Source organism: Papio anubis, chromosome 3 (genome assembly GCF_008728515.1).
Source record: "Papio anubis isolate 15944 chromosome 3, Panubis1.0, whole genome shotgun sequence".
NCBI classification, from domain to species: Eukaryota; Metazoa; Chordata; class Mammalia; order Primates; family Cercopithecidae; genus Papio; species Papio anubis.
Genome location: NC_044978.1, coordinates 181,848,371 through 181,863,623, shown reverse-complemented (window position 1 = coordinate 181,863,623; position 15,253 = coordinate 181,848,371). Strand labels below are relative to the sequence as shown.

General features: G+C 42.3%; 1 protein-coding gene across 1 annotated transcript in view; it reads left to right on the top strand.

Annotated features, from left to right (window-relative positions):
• The window catches only part of HTT (huntingtin), a 162,453-nt gene that overhangs the window by 35,844 nt on the left and 111,356 nt on the right, over window positions 1–15,253 (top strand). The window contains exons 7-11 of the mRNA XM_021938205.2: window positions 4,293–4,434; window positions 5,079–5,257; window positions 10,140–10,344; window positions 11,808–11,855; window positions 14,479–14,559. Of these exons, the coding sequence (XP_021793897.2) occupies window positions 4,293–4,434; window positions 5,079–5,257; window positions 10,140–10,344; window positions 11,808–11,855; window positions 14,479–14,559 (655 nt within the window). The remainder of the gene's footprint in view (window positions 1–4,292; window positions 4,435–5,078; window positions 5,258–10,139; window positions 10,345–11,807; window positions 11,856–14,478; window positions 14,560–15,253) is intronic.

Below are 15,253 nucleotides of genomic sequence, written 5' to 3'. Positions count from 1 at the left end.
GGAGTCTCACTTTGTCGCCCAGGCTGGAGTGCAGTGGCATGATCTCGGCTCACTACAAGCTCTGCCTCCCAGGTTCACGCCATTCTCCTGCCTCAGCCTCCGAGTAGCTGGGACTACAGGCGCACACCACCACGCCCGGCTAATTTTTTTTTTGTATTTTTAGTGGAGACGGGGTTTCACCGTGTTAGCCAGGATGATCTCTATCTCCTGACCTCGTAATCCGCCCGCCTCGGCCTCCCAAAGTGCTGGGATTACAGGCCTGAGCCACCGCGCCCGGCCAGTAGGCCTTTTAATTTGGAAACTTATATCACTTCAGTTCTGGGAAAATTTTCTTACATTTCTCTGATAAATTCTTGCCTTTTATTTTCTGTGTTCTCTCCTTCTGAAATTAGTTAGTTGGATGTTGGTCCTCCTGGGTTGACTCACATCTTACCTTTTTCTTTTTCTGGTACTTTTTAGATATCCATCTCAAACTCTTCTATTCAGTGTTATGTTTTTAACTTCTTTCTTTTCTTTGTCTCTTGATGGGGTCTTGCTTTGTTGCCCAGGTTGAGGTGCAGTGGTGCAATCATAGCTCACTGCAGCCTCCAACTCCTGGGCTCAAGCAGCTGTTCTGCCTTAGCCTCCCAAGTAGTTGGGACTACAGGTATGCACCACCATGTCCAGCTATTTTCTTTACTTTCTTTCTTTTTTTTTTTTTTTTTGAGATGGAGTGCTGCTCTGTTGCCCAGGCTGGAGTGCAGTGATGCGATTTTGGCTCACTTAAGCCTCTACCTCCCAGGTTCAAGCAATTCTCCTGCCTCAGCCTCCCAAGTAGCTGGGATTACAGGTGTGCACCACCACGCCCGGCTAATTTTTGTATTTTTAGTAGAGACGGGGTTTCGCCATGTTGGCCAGGCTGGTCTCAAATACCTGACCTCAGGCGATCCACCTGCCTCAGCCTCCCACGGTTCTGGGATTACAGGCGTGAGCCCATCATTAGATCTTTAAATACCAGTATCTGTAAGTCTTTTCCTCTTGAGTCAGCCAGTATCCCTGAAAGGAAATTCCTCATTTTCCTGCTTGGAGACTATAAGCTTGGCTGTGTTTATCCTGCAACCGGGGACTGGAAGGGGACTGACACTGTTGCTGGTCAGGGCGCCCTCTTTTTGTTTTCTGTATGCATCTCACATCTGTCCTCAGTTATGTAAACACCTCTTGAGATTATCCCTCTCAGTCTTTGCTGGAGGTGGGGAAGGGGCTGCTTCCTGGGCTGCCTTGGATTGGAGGGGAGACCTCAGGCGAGTGGGTGGGAATTTGCCCAAGGAGCCATGAGACCAGCCACTGTTTCACCCTCTCCATCCCTCCACTTTTCAGATGTATGTGGTGCCTCCAAAGCCTTGGAGTTCTGTGGCTTGAATAAGCTCGCTTTTCACTGGTATCCCTCATACCTTCTCCCCCATCCCCAGCAAAGCTTGCATTTGAACTTCTTCCCATGGGCTAACAAATCAGTCAGTTATGTAGCCCTTGTTACTTTTTAGCTTCCGAAGTTTTGTTGACACCCGTAGTCTGCTAGTGTCCCTGTTCTGTTCTTTCTGTCCGTGTACATTTATGCTTTATACAACTTCTTTACATGATTTTTGTGGGGTTTCTGGGTAGCAGAGCTTCACATGTTCAATCCAGCATGTTAGATTAGAAGTCTCCCACCCTCTGGTGTATTCTCATTCTCAGAATTACCTGCCAAACACTGATACTCCCTTGTTTTTCCTTTTCCTGACAGGAAATGTACATACCAGACAGGACAGAAATCATTAGTGTATCCCTTGGTGAATAACCACAAAGTGAACTTACCCTTGTAACCACCACCCAGGTCAAGACAGAGTATTGCCAGCACTCAGAAGCCTCACCCCCATCCCCCCATCACTGCTTCTTCCTTCCTCCCCAAGGTCATGACTGTCCTGGCTTCGAATGCCAGAGTCTGTTTTTAAATTCTGTGTACATAGACCATATAGTATGTATTCTTTTTGTCTGGTTTCTTTTGCTCGACAGTAATTTCTTAAGAGTCTTCTATATTATCGTGTGTATTAGTAGTTCCTGTAGTTTTAGGAGCTTCATAGCATTCCATTGTAGGTATATACCACAGTTTATTCATTGTATTATCACTGGGTTGTTTCTAGTTCTTGGCTATTGCGAGCAATGCTGCTGTGACCACTCTTAGGTGTTTTTTTTTTGGAGCACATGTGCAGGTTTCCATCATGCGCAACTAGAGGTGGAGTTGTTGGGTGATAGGGTGTGTGCACGTCAGCTGCAGCAGAAACTGCCAAATAGCTTTCCTGAGTGCTTGTACCAGCTCACCCTTTGGTTGCTGTGTATGGGGACTCCAGGAGCTCTGGTCCTCGCTAGCACTTGGAATTGCTGATGCTTTTACTTTTAGACTTCCTGATGGGTATTTTCTGGAATCACGTTATAATTTTAATTTCCGTTCCTTAAAGTACCCTTGGCTCTGAAGTTTAATGATTAATGCCTCTCTTCCTTTTTGAAGTACTCTGAAAGGTATGTTGTGCATGTGTTGAAAACTGGAGCTATCTAGTCTAAAATACAGTGTACCTCCTCCCTGTTTGAAGAGTTGTAGCATGGCCTCGGGGCCTCCTGTTAGGTGCTTTGGAGAAGGGATTCTTGGGGTTGTAGAGATTAGACCTGAGGAGGCCCCTTGGAGCTCTCAGACTAAATTTTATTCTTTATTATTCCAAACTATTTAAGCTCACCGTGTGCTGACTCATCATAATAATGAGTAGCTCTCATTGTGCTTGTATATTTGGACCAATAGAATGATTTTTTTTTTTTTTGAGACATAGTCTTGCTCTGTCACCTAGGCTGGAGTGCAATGGCATAATCTTGGCTCACTGCAGCCTCTGCCTCCCAGGTTCAAGCGATTCTTGTGCCTCAGCTTCTCGAGTAGCTGGGACTGCAGGTGTGTACCACCATGCCTGGCTAATGTTTGTATTTTTAGTAGAAACGGGGTTTCACCATGTTGGCCAGGTTGGTCTCAAACTCCTGACCTCAAGTGATCTACCCGCTTAAGCCTCCCAAAGTGCTGGGATTACAGGCGTGAGCCGCTGCACCTGGCCAAAGTAGTTTTTTAAGATGTGAATATCTTTTCTTGCAGCTAAAAAAGTTTGTCAGAGATAATTCTACTTTATTCTCCAGTTGGTTTTTCAGGGAGAAATTGGAGGCAGTAAGCCACGGGGGGAGTCCTGTGGCTTGGTGGGTGGGTGGGGGAGGTGTGGCTGGGGTGGGGAGAAGTCCTGTGGCTTGGTGGGGGGGGGGGGGAGCTGTGGCTGGGGTGGGGAGAAGTCTTGTGGCTGGGGTGGGGGGCAGTCCTGTGGCTGGTGTCTCATCATGTGCCTAACAGTATCCAGAGGTCTCGTGTAAATTCCCTGGGAGTCGATAAGCCTCTGAGAAACAGATGATGCTAACCACGCTGTGGAAGAGAAACTTGTTTATAAATCAGATGTCCGTTACTGGTTTACTGCTTGTTTGCCCAGGCATAGCTCCGACAGAGTCCCCGACTCATAGTGATTGCTCAGTGCGTGCTGAACAATGATTGGAATCAAGTCATGGCTCAGAGCATAGTTTTGAATAATGGGAAATGGATGTTCTTAAGTAACATAGTCACCAAGATAATGCGACTAGATGGGTCACCCCTTTTCAATTTTAGGATATTTTTATCAAGATTTAAGTGGTCATCATTAGAATTATAGCAGTTTCTCCTTTGGATTGTTCTAGAGACCCAGTGAGAAAGTATTCCTTAATTTCTCAGGAGAACAGTTGTGGGTAGTGTGCTGTCATGTCCAGTTAAATTGCAGACGTTTCCGGTTGAAGATGTTCCAGTCCTGAGAACTTTGTGACATTAGCAGGACTTTTACAAGCCATCTCTTAGGGTGGGGCATTACTGTAGTTGGCTGGTACTCTTTTCTCCTTAACTTTGTCATTTGTTGATTTTTTTTTTAACTGTCCCCAAACACTGTGGGCAGACAGTATCTAGAATTGAGGCCTCCACCCCTGCAGAGAGGACATGGATGCTGAGCAGTCCCCAAGTGAAGATTATAAACAAGCAAATAGAGTACACGTGTCTGTGAACTGTTCTTGAGTGTCCCAAATTCGGGGTACTTCTGTTCAGCTATAGGAAAAGCCTCAAACAGTTTATACTTTGCAAGAATTGGAAACTTCTAATTCAAGTTAAGTTTTATGGAATGCATGGTAAGCTTCATAGGAGCTTCATCTTTTATCTGCTTGGACTTTTGCTTCTATAGGTTTTGTTAAAAGCCTTCATAGCGAACCTGAAGTCAAGCTCCCCCACCATTCGGCGGACAGCTGCTGGATCAGCAGTGAGCATCTGCCAGCACTCAAGAAGGACACAGTATTTCTATAGCTGGCTACTAAATGTGCTCTTAGGTAAGGTGGAGGCATACAGGTGGAAGGGTCTCCAGCATGTATTCATGATAGACCTTTGAAATAATTAAAATCAGATGATCCCTCAGCTTCTAGACTAGGCTATTTGGCACTGGTTGACTAAATGTGAACTGCATTGGGGCTGCTGTGAGCACGCATGGGTCTCTGTGACCCTGCAGATGCAGCCATGCCCAGGGACACCTAGCTGGGCAGTGGGTGTGGGCTGGTGTGAGCCCTGCCTGCCACCCAGGGCCTGGTCCTCCATCTGTGCCGGCCCTGACTACGGTGAGTCTGTGAGGCTTGAGACTGTGCCTCAGGTCCCTGTGGGTTCTCTGTAGGTCAGTTGACAGTTTCTCCTGTTGTTTGGGTAACTGTGGAAATGAACACTGGCAAGTGCTGAAGTGAGCACTGGACGCGTGATATGAAATAACGACCTGACTTTCAAAGGCAGTGAGGCTCACTGGAAAGGACCCTGCCAAGCCAGGGATATGGGTGTGTAGCCACTCCCAGTGGGCCTCATGGTGTACTCATTCACGGTCATGTTTGTGCCATATTGATCTCTCAGGATCTCTTCTTTTTTAACAAATTAAGCGGGGAATCTCCAAACAGTGAGTTGGATGTTAAGATCTCTTGCTGCCCCCCCACAGGCTTACTGGTTCCTGTCGAGGAGGAACACTCCACCCTGCTGATTCTTGGCGTGCTGCTCACCCTGAGGTATTTGGTGCCCTTGCTGCAGCAGCAGGTCAAGGATACAAGCCTGAAAGGCAGCTTCGGAGTGACACGGAAAGAAATGGAGGTCTCTCCTTCTGCAGAGCAGCTTGTCCAGGTAGGAGCACAGGGTTTACTCTAGGCCTGGCATGTGAACAACTGACATTCGAAGAACTGATTACTTTGGAAGAGAAGCGGCAGAACCGAGGGTTAGAGGTGTGGACTCTGGAGCTGTGCTGCTCGGTTCCGACCCTAGGTGCTGACCTCTAGCTGCCTTCCCTCTGTATGTCATTGTCACCGTGAGTCAGATGCAGGTGATGCCTCTTCAGGTGCCACTCTGTTTCTAAAACCAGAGGTCATGATATGTGTTCATCCACCCAGTAAATACTGATTGAGCACCCACTGTGTGCTCGGCTCTGGGGTAGGCGCTGGGGGTCCTGTGGTGAGTATTTCCGCTGCAGCCTCTGCCCCGTGGAGCCTGTGGCCTGGTCCACTGGTCGAGGCAGGGTGGTATGCCCCCTCAGGGAGGTGGGGACGTGGTCCTTCGGGGTGTCAGAACAAAATGTTGGAACTTCTCTTTCCAGTGCAGAGAAACCCTGCAGTAATTCTAATGTACTGTGATTGGCAGTTGACTTCAGTTCTTTGTAGCGTGCTTACTCAGGTTATTTTCACTAACTGTGTAACAGTGCAGCCTCATTTTAAACAATTGAATTTTTTGAACTTTACTTAAAATATTAGGTCAGGGTTTTTATTGTGCTTAACATGTGCCATTTAGCTAAATTTTGTAGGGTACAAAATTGTAAGTGACTTAAAATGATTCTTGCATAGAATCATGAATTGAAGATAATGCTAATAATTTAAGCACTGAGTTAGGTAGTGTTTGTGAAGTGCTTAGAATGCTTCCTGGCACATGTGAAGGCCATGTAAGTGCTGCTTATTGATAAACAGCTGAGCAAGAGTGAACTCTAAGAAATGAGTGGGGCTGAGAGTTCTATTCCACCCAGCTGCCCTTTGGTTATTTTACAGAATAAAAGCAGAGTCTCATGGGATATGACATTTAATTATATTTCCTTCACAAAAAACACTGCTGAATATTTTGTTGAGTAAAAAGGGTGTAGCCATGGTAATAATACATTTAAAATATAGTTTATTTCATCTTTACCTTACCTGTTTTTTTTTTTTAAGCTAGCTTTATATTGAGAATTCCATACATGCAAAAGTATCAAGTCATGACCAGTTACATTTCATTTATAATCCTACTTCTCCCTTTTTTTTTTATTATTTGGAAGCAAACCACAATCATCCTCTTACTTCATCTATAGGTATTTCAGTATCTCTATAGATGAGGACTCTTTTTTATTTTTAAAACTTAATGATGGTCAGGCGCAGTGGCTCATGCCTGTAGTCCCAGAACTTTGGGAGGCCAAGGCGGGCAGATCACTTGAGCCTAGGAGTTTGAGACCAGCCTGGGAAACATGGTGAAACCCCATGTCTTTAAAAAAAAAAACAAAATCAGCCAAGTGTGGTGATGCATGCCTGTAGTCCCAGCTACTTGGGAGGCTGAGATGGGAGGATCACATGAGCCTGGAAGGTCGAGGCTGCAGTAAGCCATGATTGTACCACTGCACTCCAGCCTGGTTGATGGAGCAAGATTCTGTCTCAAGAAAACAAAACGAAACTCCAAAACAATGTCACAAAACAGTTCCATTGTTAGACCTGAAAATATTAAACATTTCCTACATCAAATACCCACTAACTCATTGTCAATTTTTCTCTCTACTCTTTTGGAATCAGCATATAAATAAAATTGGTTGATAAGGATTGTAAATCTCTGTGATCAACTGGTTCTCCTCCATCCGAATTTTTTTTTCCCCTTAGAGTTCATTTATTGAGAAACCAGATTATTTGTCTTCTAAGTTTTCCTGTGGTCTGATATACTGCTTACATCTCCATTGTGTAAATTAACACCTTTTTCTGTTCTCTGTATTTCCTGTACATCAACAATTGGAGGAAAAACCTGGTCAGATTTAGTGTATATTTTATATCTGAGTTCAGTATTTCGTATATAATATTTTAAGGTAAGTATACTCTTTTAAAAAGTGTTGAGACTATATGCTCTATTTTTTTTAACAGATGCTTTTGAAAAGGCTGCTTGATCATAAAAGTTTAGAGACCATTGGTCTGTTGGGAGAAGCAAATAATTACGAAACAGTTTAGCAAGGTTAAGGTGCACATGGTAGGGCCTGGAGAGGTTCAGTCGTGAGCCGTCACTTATGGGCACGTGGAATCTGACCCGGCACAGAGAGCTGGGAGAAGACAGGAGCTTTATAGACAGAAAACGTGGTCTTTGCCAAGTCCCGGGAGTGAAAGAGTGAGAGAATGCTCACAGCACATGAGTGTGGGTGCATAGACAGAGCAACGGTGGGTCCTGAAAAGGCGTCCAGGCTTTCTCATAGATTAGCAAGAGTGTTGGTTATGGAGGTCAGAAGGAGGTCGAAACTGTGTTAAATTGGGATTGCAGTAATCCTGGAAGGACAGGGATAGAGGATGAAGGGGAAAAAAGGGTATGGATGTGAGACTTAATTGCTGATTTTCTTAATACCTTTCTCCAAAGTAAATAAATGATATGGCACATTTTTGAACTAGCAAACTCTAGATATGATTATCTGTATAACATATCTTACTGCATCTTCTTTTGACTAATAACTGTTCTTAATTAAATTACCGTGAGATGTTCAATTCAGCAAATGTAGTTTGGCTAACCACATTTAATTAGAATTTAATATAATCCTAGGCCTGGCCAAACTATTAAGCAAGTGTGGGCAAAATATTGATGATTTTAGATATGCAGGAGCTCAGTTTGCTTTCCATGTGTGCTTTTTGAAAAAGAAAGAAATTGAAAAATAGAGGAAGCCCTGAAATCCAAGAAACAAAGTCTCTCACATAGGCATGCAATAAAAGCAATTCTAGGATGTTTGTTGTTCGGCGTGTAGTTCGTTAGAAACCATTCTTCTTGAATAAATAGTATGCTTAAGAAAGTGGGCAGAGGGAAGGCATATGCATATACTATTAACAAGGAGGGAGAAAAAGGTAATTAGTAACCATCCATAGGAGAGCCAGCAAGATTTATAAAGGAAATTCGTGATCCAAGTATGAAGCAAAACAAGATGTATAATAACTTTTAAGCAAGTAGTAGATTACAGTAAGAGAACCCATTTGACCATTAATCTTGGGGCATTCTCTTTCAAATGACATGGAGTAGTAATGAAATATTTCTTTCTTTCTGAGTCTAGGTTATTGTGACTGGACTCAGAAAGAAAGATTTCATTATTGCAGTGAATAACATTTTTGAACGTTATTCATAAATTATGCAGTGAATAACATTTATGAACACATGATACATAAGATACATACTGTTTAATTAAGTTTTTCGGCTCAACTTCTCGGCAGGGAACATTAAATGTAAATAGTGTTACCTAGTAGCATGTAAATGGAAATCTCCATAGTTTGAAAGCAGTGCTGTTGCTAACAGAATTTAGGAGGCGACAGATGAGGTGAAGGAAATGTGGGTGCCGATTTCCTTATTACATTGAGAGGAGCCAGGAGATTCGTTGTTCAAAATAGATGGCTTAAGAAGTCAAGGTATAAGCTGATTACCTAGAGCAGGTACCCACAAATGTTTTGTGTAAGGGGCCAGATAGTAAATATTTTCAGTCTTGCAGGCCATTCCAAGTCTGTGGCAACTAGGCCCCACTACCTTTGTAGCACGAAAGCAGCCACAGGCAGCCCATAAACGTGGCTGTGTTCCAGTGAAACTTTATGTACAAAAGCAGGTGCGGGCCACACCTGACCTGTGCACTGTGGTTTGATGACCTGGGATTCAGGGGTAAAGGAGTTACCATCAGAGGAGCTGAAAGTGAGACTTTTTACTTTGTACTCTTCTACACTGTCTGATTTTTTTTAAAAAGAAACATATGTATTTCATAATATTGAAGATAGGGTTGGCAAATAGCAAATAAAAATACAGGATGCCAGTGAAATTTGAACTTCAGATAAATTATGAGTAATTTTATGATGTAAGTATATTCCAAATCCTGTGGGACATACACTACAAAATTATTTGTTGTTTCTTTACAATTTAAATTTAACTGGGTGCCCTTGTCTTTTGTCTGGCAACTCTAATTAAAGGGAAAAAGAATAAATTCATTATGTTCATATAATGTGATACAGCAGGGGTCCCCAGCTCCTACGCTGCGGAGCGGTACTGGTCCATGGCCTGTTAGGAACTAGGCTGCCCAGCAGGAGGTGAGCAGCAGGTGAGCTGGCATTCCCACCTGAGCTCCGCCTCCTGTCAGATCAGTGGCAGCATTTGATTCTCATAGTGCAAACCCTATTGTGAACAGCACGTGTAAGGGATCTAGATTGTGTGCTCCTTATGAGAGTCTACTGCCTGATGATCTGAGGTGGAACAGTCTCATCTTGAAACCATCCCCTGGCCCTGTGGAAAAATTGTCTCCCATGAAACCAGTCTCTGGTGCCAGAAAGGTTGGGGAGCACTGTGATATAGTATTGAAAGTGCTGATAAATGTGGCTACTGCCTTTAAAATGTCTGGTAGCTCTTTCTCAGTGGCACTCATAATAGTGTTTTTTGATTTTTAAATGTGTGTCAAGCTAACTCTCCCCTCAGTGTATGCTGGACTTTATTTTCCCTTTCCTAGTCACCAGTTTTGGGAAATAGAGATCTTCATTCTCATGCTGCTTCTCTAGTGGAAGTGCTCCATTTATTTTTAAGGAATGAATATAACAATGAAAAAATCATGGGAATTTAGAAAACAACATGGAAGGTACCGATCACATTGGTAGAAGTGATAGGGAAATATTTAGGGGGAGAAATTAAGGTGTAAACTTTGCCAACGAAGTCCTGTTAAAAAAAAAAAAAGTGAAGCTTAGGATGCATTTTATAAACTCTGACCAGAACACCTGTGTTTCTCTGTTTCTAGGTTTATGAACTGACGTTACATCATACACAGCACCAAGACCACAATGTTGTGACCGGAGCCCTGGAGCTGTTGCAGCAGCTCTTCAGAACGCCTCCCCCCGAGCTTCTGCAAGCCCTGACCACAGTGGGGGGCATTGGGCAGCTCACCGCCGCTGAGGAGGAGTCTGGTGGCCGAAGCCGTAGTGGGAGTATTGTGGAACTTATAGGCAAGTTATTAGTAAGGTCTACTCTTACAGTTAACTTTTCAGTGATACTAGTTACCCTCTATTGATGATGGGCCTGCCCTGTGCTAAGCAGTCTGCGTTGCATCTTCCTTGCCAAAACTTATAATACAGATTTCATCTTTATTTTATAAATAGGGGAGTTGGGCTGGGTGTGGTGGCTCAGGCCTGAAATTTCAGCACTTTGGAAGGATCACTTCAGCCCAGGAGTTTGAGACAGCCTGGCCAAGTGAGACCCTGTCTCTCCAAAAAAAAAAAAAAAAAAAAAACTGGGCATGGCGGCACGTGCCTGTAGTCCCAGCTGCTTTGGAGGCTGAGGTGGTAGGATTGCTTAAGCCCAAAAGGTTGAGGCTGCAGTGAGTTGTGATGGCAGCTGCACTGCAGCCTGGTGACCGAGCAAGATGCTGTCTCAACAAAATTTAAAACTCAAATAAGAGAATTAAAGTTTAGAAGGTTAGGTGGCAAAATGAGGCCACACATTTAAAGCCCCTCCTCCTGATTCTTTCTCTACCTTGACTGCCTCCTGTGGTGTTTCAGTTGCTGAGAAATGAAAACATTAGGGAAAATAGTTCTAGGATCCTTGTGTTAATTTGCCAGAAATGGCAACTGTAAGTCGTCAGAGGGATGTGAGAGTTCCTTCCTGGCCCGACTTTAGAAAATCCATCTGTCCCCAGCTCTGCATCTGCCTCCACTGCCCAGTCTGCTCCTCTCCATGTGCTTGCGGCTGGGCCCTGTCCCACCATGCAGTGCTGCCCTGGAGCAGTGAGCTTAGTGGGTCCTTTCTGGCATGAGAGCTGCCTTTGGGAGCTGGAGTGGGTGGGAATCTCTGAATCCCAGCCTCTACCGCTGGGTCTGGTGCCTAGCAGGCTATGGATAAGCTTTTACTGACTCTGGCCTCCCCTAGGCCACTGCAGCGTGGTCGGTGTAGTGCACTGCGTGTGCAGCCTGGCCTTTACTCACAGCCTCCACATTAGAGAGAATCTGACTGAAGTCTCGTTGCTGCCTTGTGTGAGCATAAATGTTTGCCGGAACCATGAGCAGGAAATATTAATCTGCCTTATTTCCTGTCCATTACACTGAAGAATCTTTTTCTGTATGGAATGCATGCCTTACAAATAATGAGTGGAAATACTCATCGCAAATGAAAAGTTATACTTGATTGTTAGTCTACCAAATAATCTGAGATTTCTAATACTTTTAATTTGGCTTTTAAAATGCAATTTATCTTAGCTTTTTTGACTTCTTAGGTCATATCTTTAGAACTATATATTTGAATGTTAATGTAATTTTCATATTGAAATTAAAATGTTGAACTGTGATGTTAAGTGCTTCCTGTGGAAATACGTTCACATTTGATTCAACTTTGAATCAAGCTGTTTGAAGATTTTCACATTTCTTCTAGATTTTATCAGCTTGTTACTTTATCTGTCACTTTCTGTGATTTACAGCTGGAGGGGGTTCCTCATGCAGCCCTGTCCTTTCAAGAAAACAAAAAGGTGATTATTTCAGAAATCAGAGTCTTGTGTTGAATCTTACTGATTTCCTTGTATTTCTGTAATGTAATGTATCTTGTATTTCTTGTAATACTGTATTGGACTCTGTGTATGTATATATCTTCTCAGTGGAGTGATTGTATGTGTGAATGTTGCTGGAATCTGATAACAAGGCCTGAATAGTTTTATAGGATAGCTTTTAACAATTACTTTCATATCAGAATTGCTTTGTCATACATTTTGAATGCATCATAAATTTCTAATGTTCGGGGTCAGCAGACTTTTTCTGTAAAGGGACAGAGTGCAAACATCTTAGCTTTATGAGCCATATGGTCTCTTTTGCAACCATTCAGCTCTGCCCTGTGGCAGGAATGCAGTTGTAGACAATACACGAGCTACTGGCCAGCCATGTTCCAGTAGAACTTTACTTACAGGAACAGGCAGGCTGTAGTTTGCCCATACCTGCCTTAGGGAATGTGTTGTTATATTTTATGAAGTTAACTTACCTTCCCAGTGAATTTTGTTTAGCATTAGTCAGGAATATTATTAAGTAGCTTCTTTTCCAGCCTGGGCAATGTCATGAGACCCGGTCTCTATCGAAACAAGACCAAACAAAAAAACAGCCAGGCATGGTGACATGTGCCTGTAGCCTCAGCTGCTGTTCTGGAGGCTGAGGCAAGAGGATTGTTTGAGCCCAGGAGTTTGAGGTCACAGTGAGCTGTGATCATGCCACTGCACTCCAGCCTGGGCAACAGAATGAGACCTCGTGTCGTTAAAAAAAAACAACAAAAAAAGTTTCCTCTGTTGGACTGTTTTAATTTGGACCTGGTTATCATTTTTCAGCCATATCTAACTTTGTACATATCAGAATGTTCTGATAAAGCTTAACTTTTATTAAAGTGTTTCTGATAGTTTTGGTACACATTATCTTTTGCAATGCCAGTTATTTTCTTTTCCAGTGGGGATTTGCATAGGAAAAAAATTGCTGTCACTTTCTATTTTGAAATCTTAAAAGACTGATCCTTTTTTGTGTCATGATTTGAGTGTTTAATTGAGAGCCTAATGCCTAATATTATTTGCAGTATTGAATGGGATCTTAACAGGAATAACATTCTAGCCTTCATTGAATTAAGTAAACATTTCTTGAAAGAACTTGGAATCTATAATATTTGGGTCATCACAGTATGAGATACTTAATCAAATTCGAGATTTTAGCGAAACATTGTTGAAAAGCCAAAAAGATTCTAGGAAAAATTCATCTCTATATTCTTGAATTAGGAGAGATTTTCGGACCTGTGACTAAGTTACTCTGACACTTGTTTGTTTCTTAGTCACTCTTTCCAGTGGCAGTGAAAAAGAAGATGACTGGTTCACATTGTTGAGATTAGTTTATCCTCTTCTGGCTAGGACATGGGATATATCCTGTCTCTTTTAAGCCCTTTTGGTATTTTTTCCCCCATTTAGAGCTGTGTCTTCAAACTGTTTTGTTATAGCTAGAAAATCCTTTTTTTAAGTGCAATCTGCCCAAATTATAAGACAGATGAAAGCAGAGTTGTGTTGGATATAGGATTAGGGTGCACGTGGCGGGGTGTCCTGGAGCCTCTCTTCTGAGGGTAGCCTAGCGCTTGTGCCTTTGAGGAAATTACCCTGGGGATGGTCTATGGAACATATTTGCAAACCACTGATTTGAAAGATAGAGATGGCTTTTGTTAAGATCTGAATTCACCTTTTTGGCATTTTATTTGATTTCTCAAGGGAAAGAACTTATTTTGTAATAAAGTTTCCTATTATTTAGTAGATAGGCCAAGTTGCTGTGTTAATTTAACCTAGACTTTGGGTTTCCTTTGCTAATTTTTTTCACCTTTAATGTCACATCATTGTAAATTTGTGGAAGTTATACTTCTGACTTATTCTTTGAAGAGCAGAAATTAGAAATTTCCAATAATTATTTTGATAGTGTCATTTAATGACATTAATATGTAATGTAGCCACAAAGATTTAATGAGTTCAGTTAAGTCATATTAAGACTGTTGGTTTCATTTGTTTTCATTAATGTAATTCTGAAGATGAACAATAAAATGTATTTTTAGAACTTTCAAGTGAAATATTATTTCATCCTTCCAGATCATATAATGCTTGAGTTCTGATTGTTAATCATAAAGTCAAGAAAATTAAAAGATAATAAAATGAAAGTGACTTTTAGGTGTTAGAGTTTTATGTACAAATTCTGGTGTGTCATTGGAGCTATCACATGAATATTTCAAAGGCCAATAGCATTGGGTCTTTACAGTTAAAACTTACTATTTTTAAGTTGAAGTAGTACTATAGATAATTTAATAATTGAAATCAGTAAATATAAATTATTAAAATGTTTTGTGGTATACTTTGAGAATCATTGCTTTTAACTTTTTCCATATAGGTTTATTAACTTTAATAGCATTCTAAACATAACATCTCTACATTCTTTGTGTTTAATACTGTAGAGCTATAAAAATACTTATATATGATGATAAACCATATTAGAGTAAATTAAATATTCTTATGAGTTTCATTTTAGAGTGCATTTACTTAATTTTGAAATCCTTATTTTTAGCAAACTAAAGGAATGTTGTACATTATTTACTAGGCAAAGTGCTCTTAGGAGAAGAAGAAGCCTTGGAGGATGACTCTGAGTCGAGATCGGATGTCAGCAGCTCTGCCTTTGCAGGTAGTTCTCACTAGTTAGCCACTGGTGTGGACCTTCACTCTCTGCCGTCCACCCCATGCCCTTCCTGCCTGTCCCCCTGCACCTGGTGGACAGCACAACTGGGGGCAGCAGTGGACCCAGGTTGCTTAAATGGGGGATATTCGGGCTTCTTTCATAATACTTACTCTGAAGCTTGTGTGTCTGTGGTGTTTGCATCGTATATTTGCTGTTTTCTGTGGTTTAGACGGTTTTAAAATTAGGTTTATGCTCCTTGAGCATAGGGCTTTGTGAGTAGGGATGGCACGTCGAAACGTCTCATGAGTTGGATGGGTTATGCTGGGGGTTGGAAATGGGATGAAAAATTGTGGGATGAAAAATTGCCTATGGATAGTTTAACTTGAAAGAATCTGCCTTTGTTTACAGATAGTTATCTTTTTTTTTTTTTTTGAGATAAAGAGTCTTACTCTGTCACCCAGTGCCAATACCCAATGTCACTGGCATGGAGTGGTGTGCTCTTGGCGCACTGCAGCCTCCGCCTTCTGGGTTCCAGCCGTTCTCCTACCTCAGCCTCCCAAGTAGCTGGGACTACAGGTGCCCGTCACCACGCCTGGCTAATTTTTGTATTTTTTGTAGAGACGAGGTTTTACCATGTTGACCAGGCTGGTCTTGAACTCCTGACTTCAAGTGATCCGCCTGCCTCAGCCTCCCACAGTGC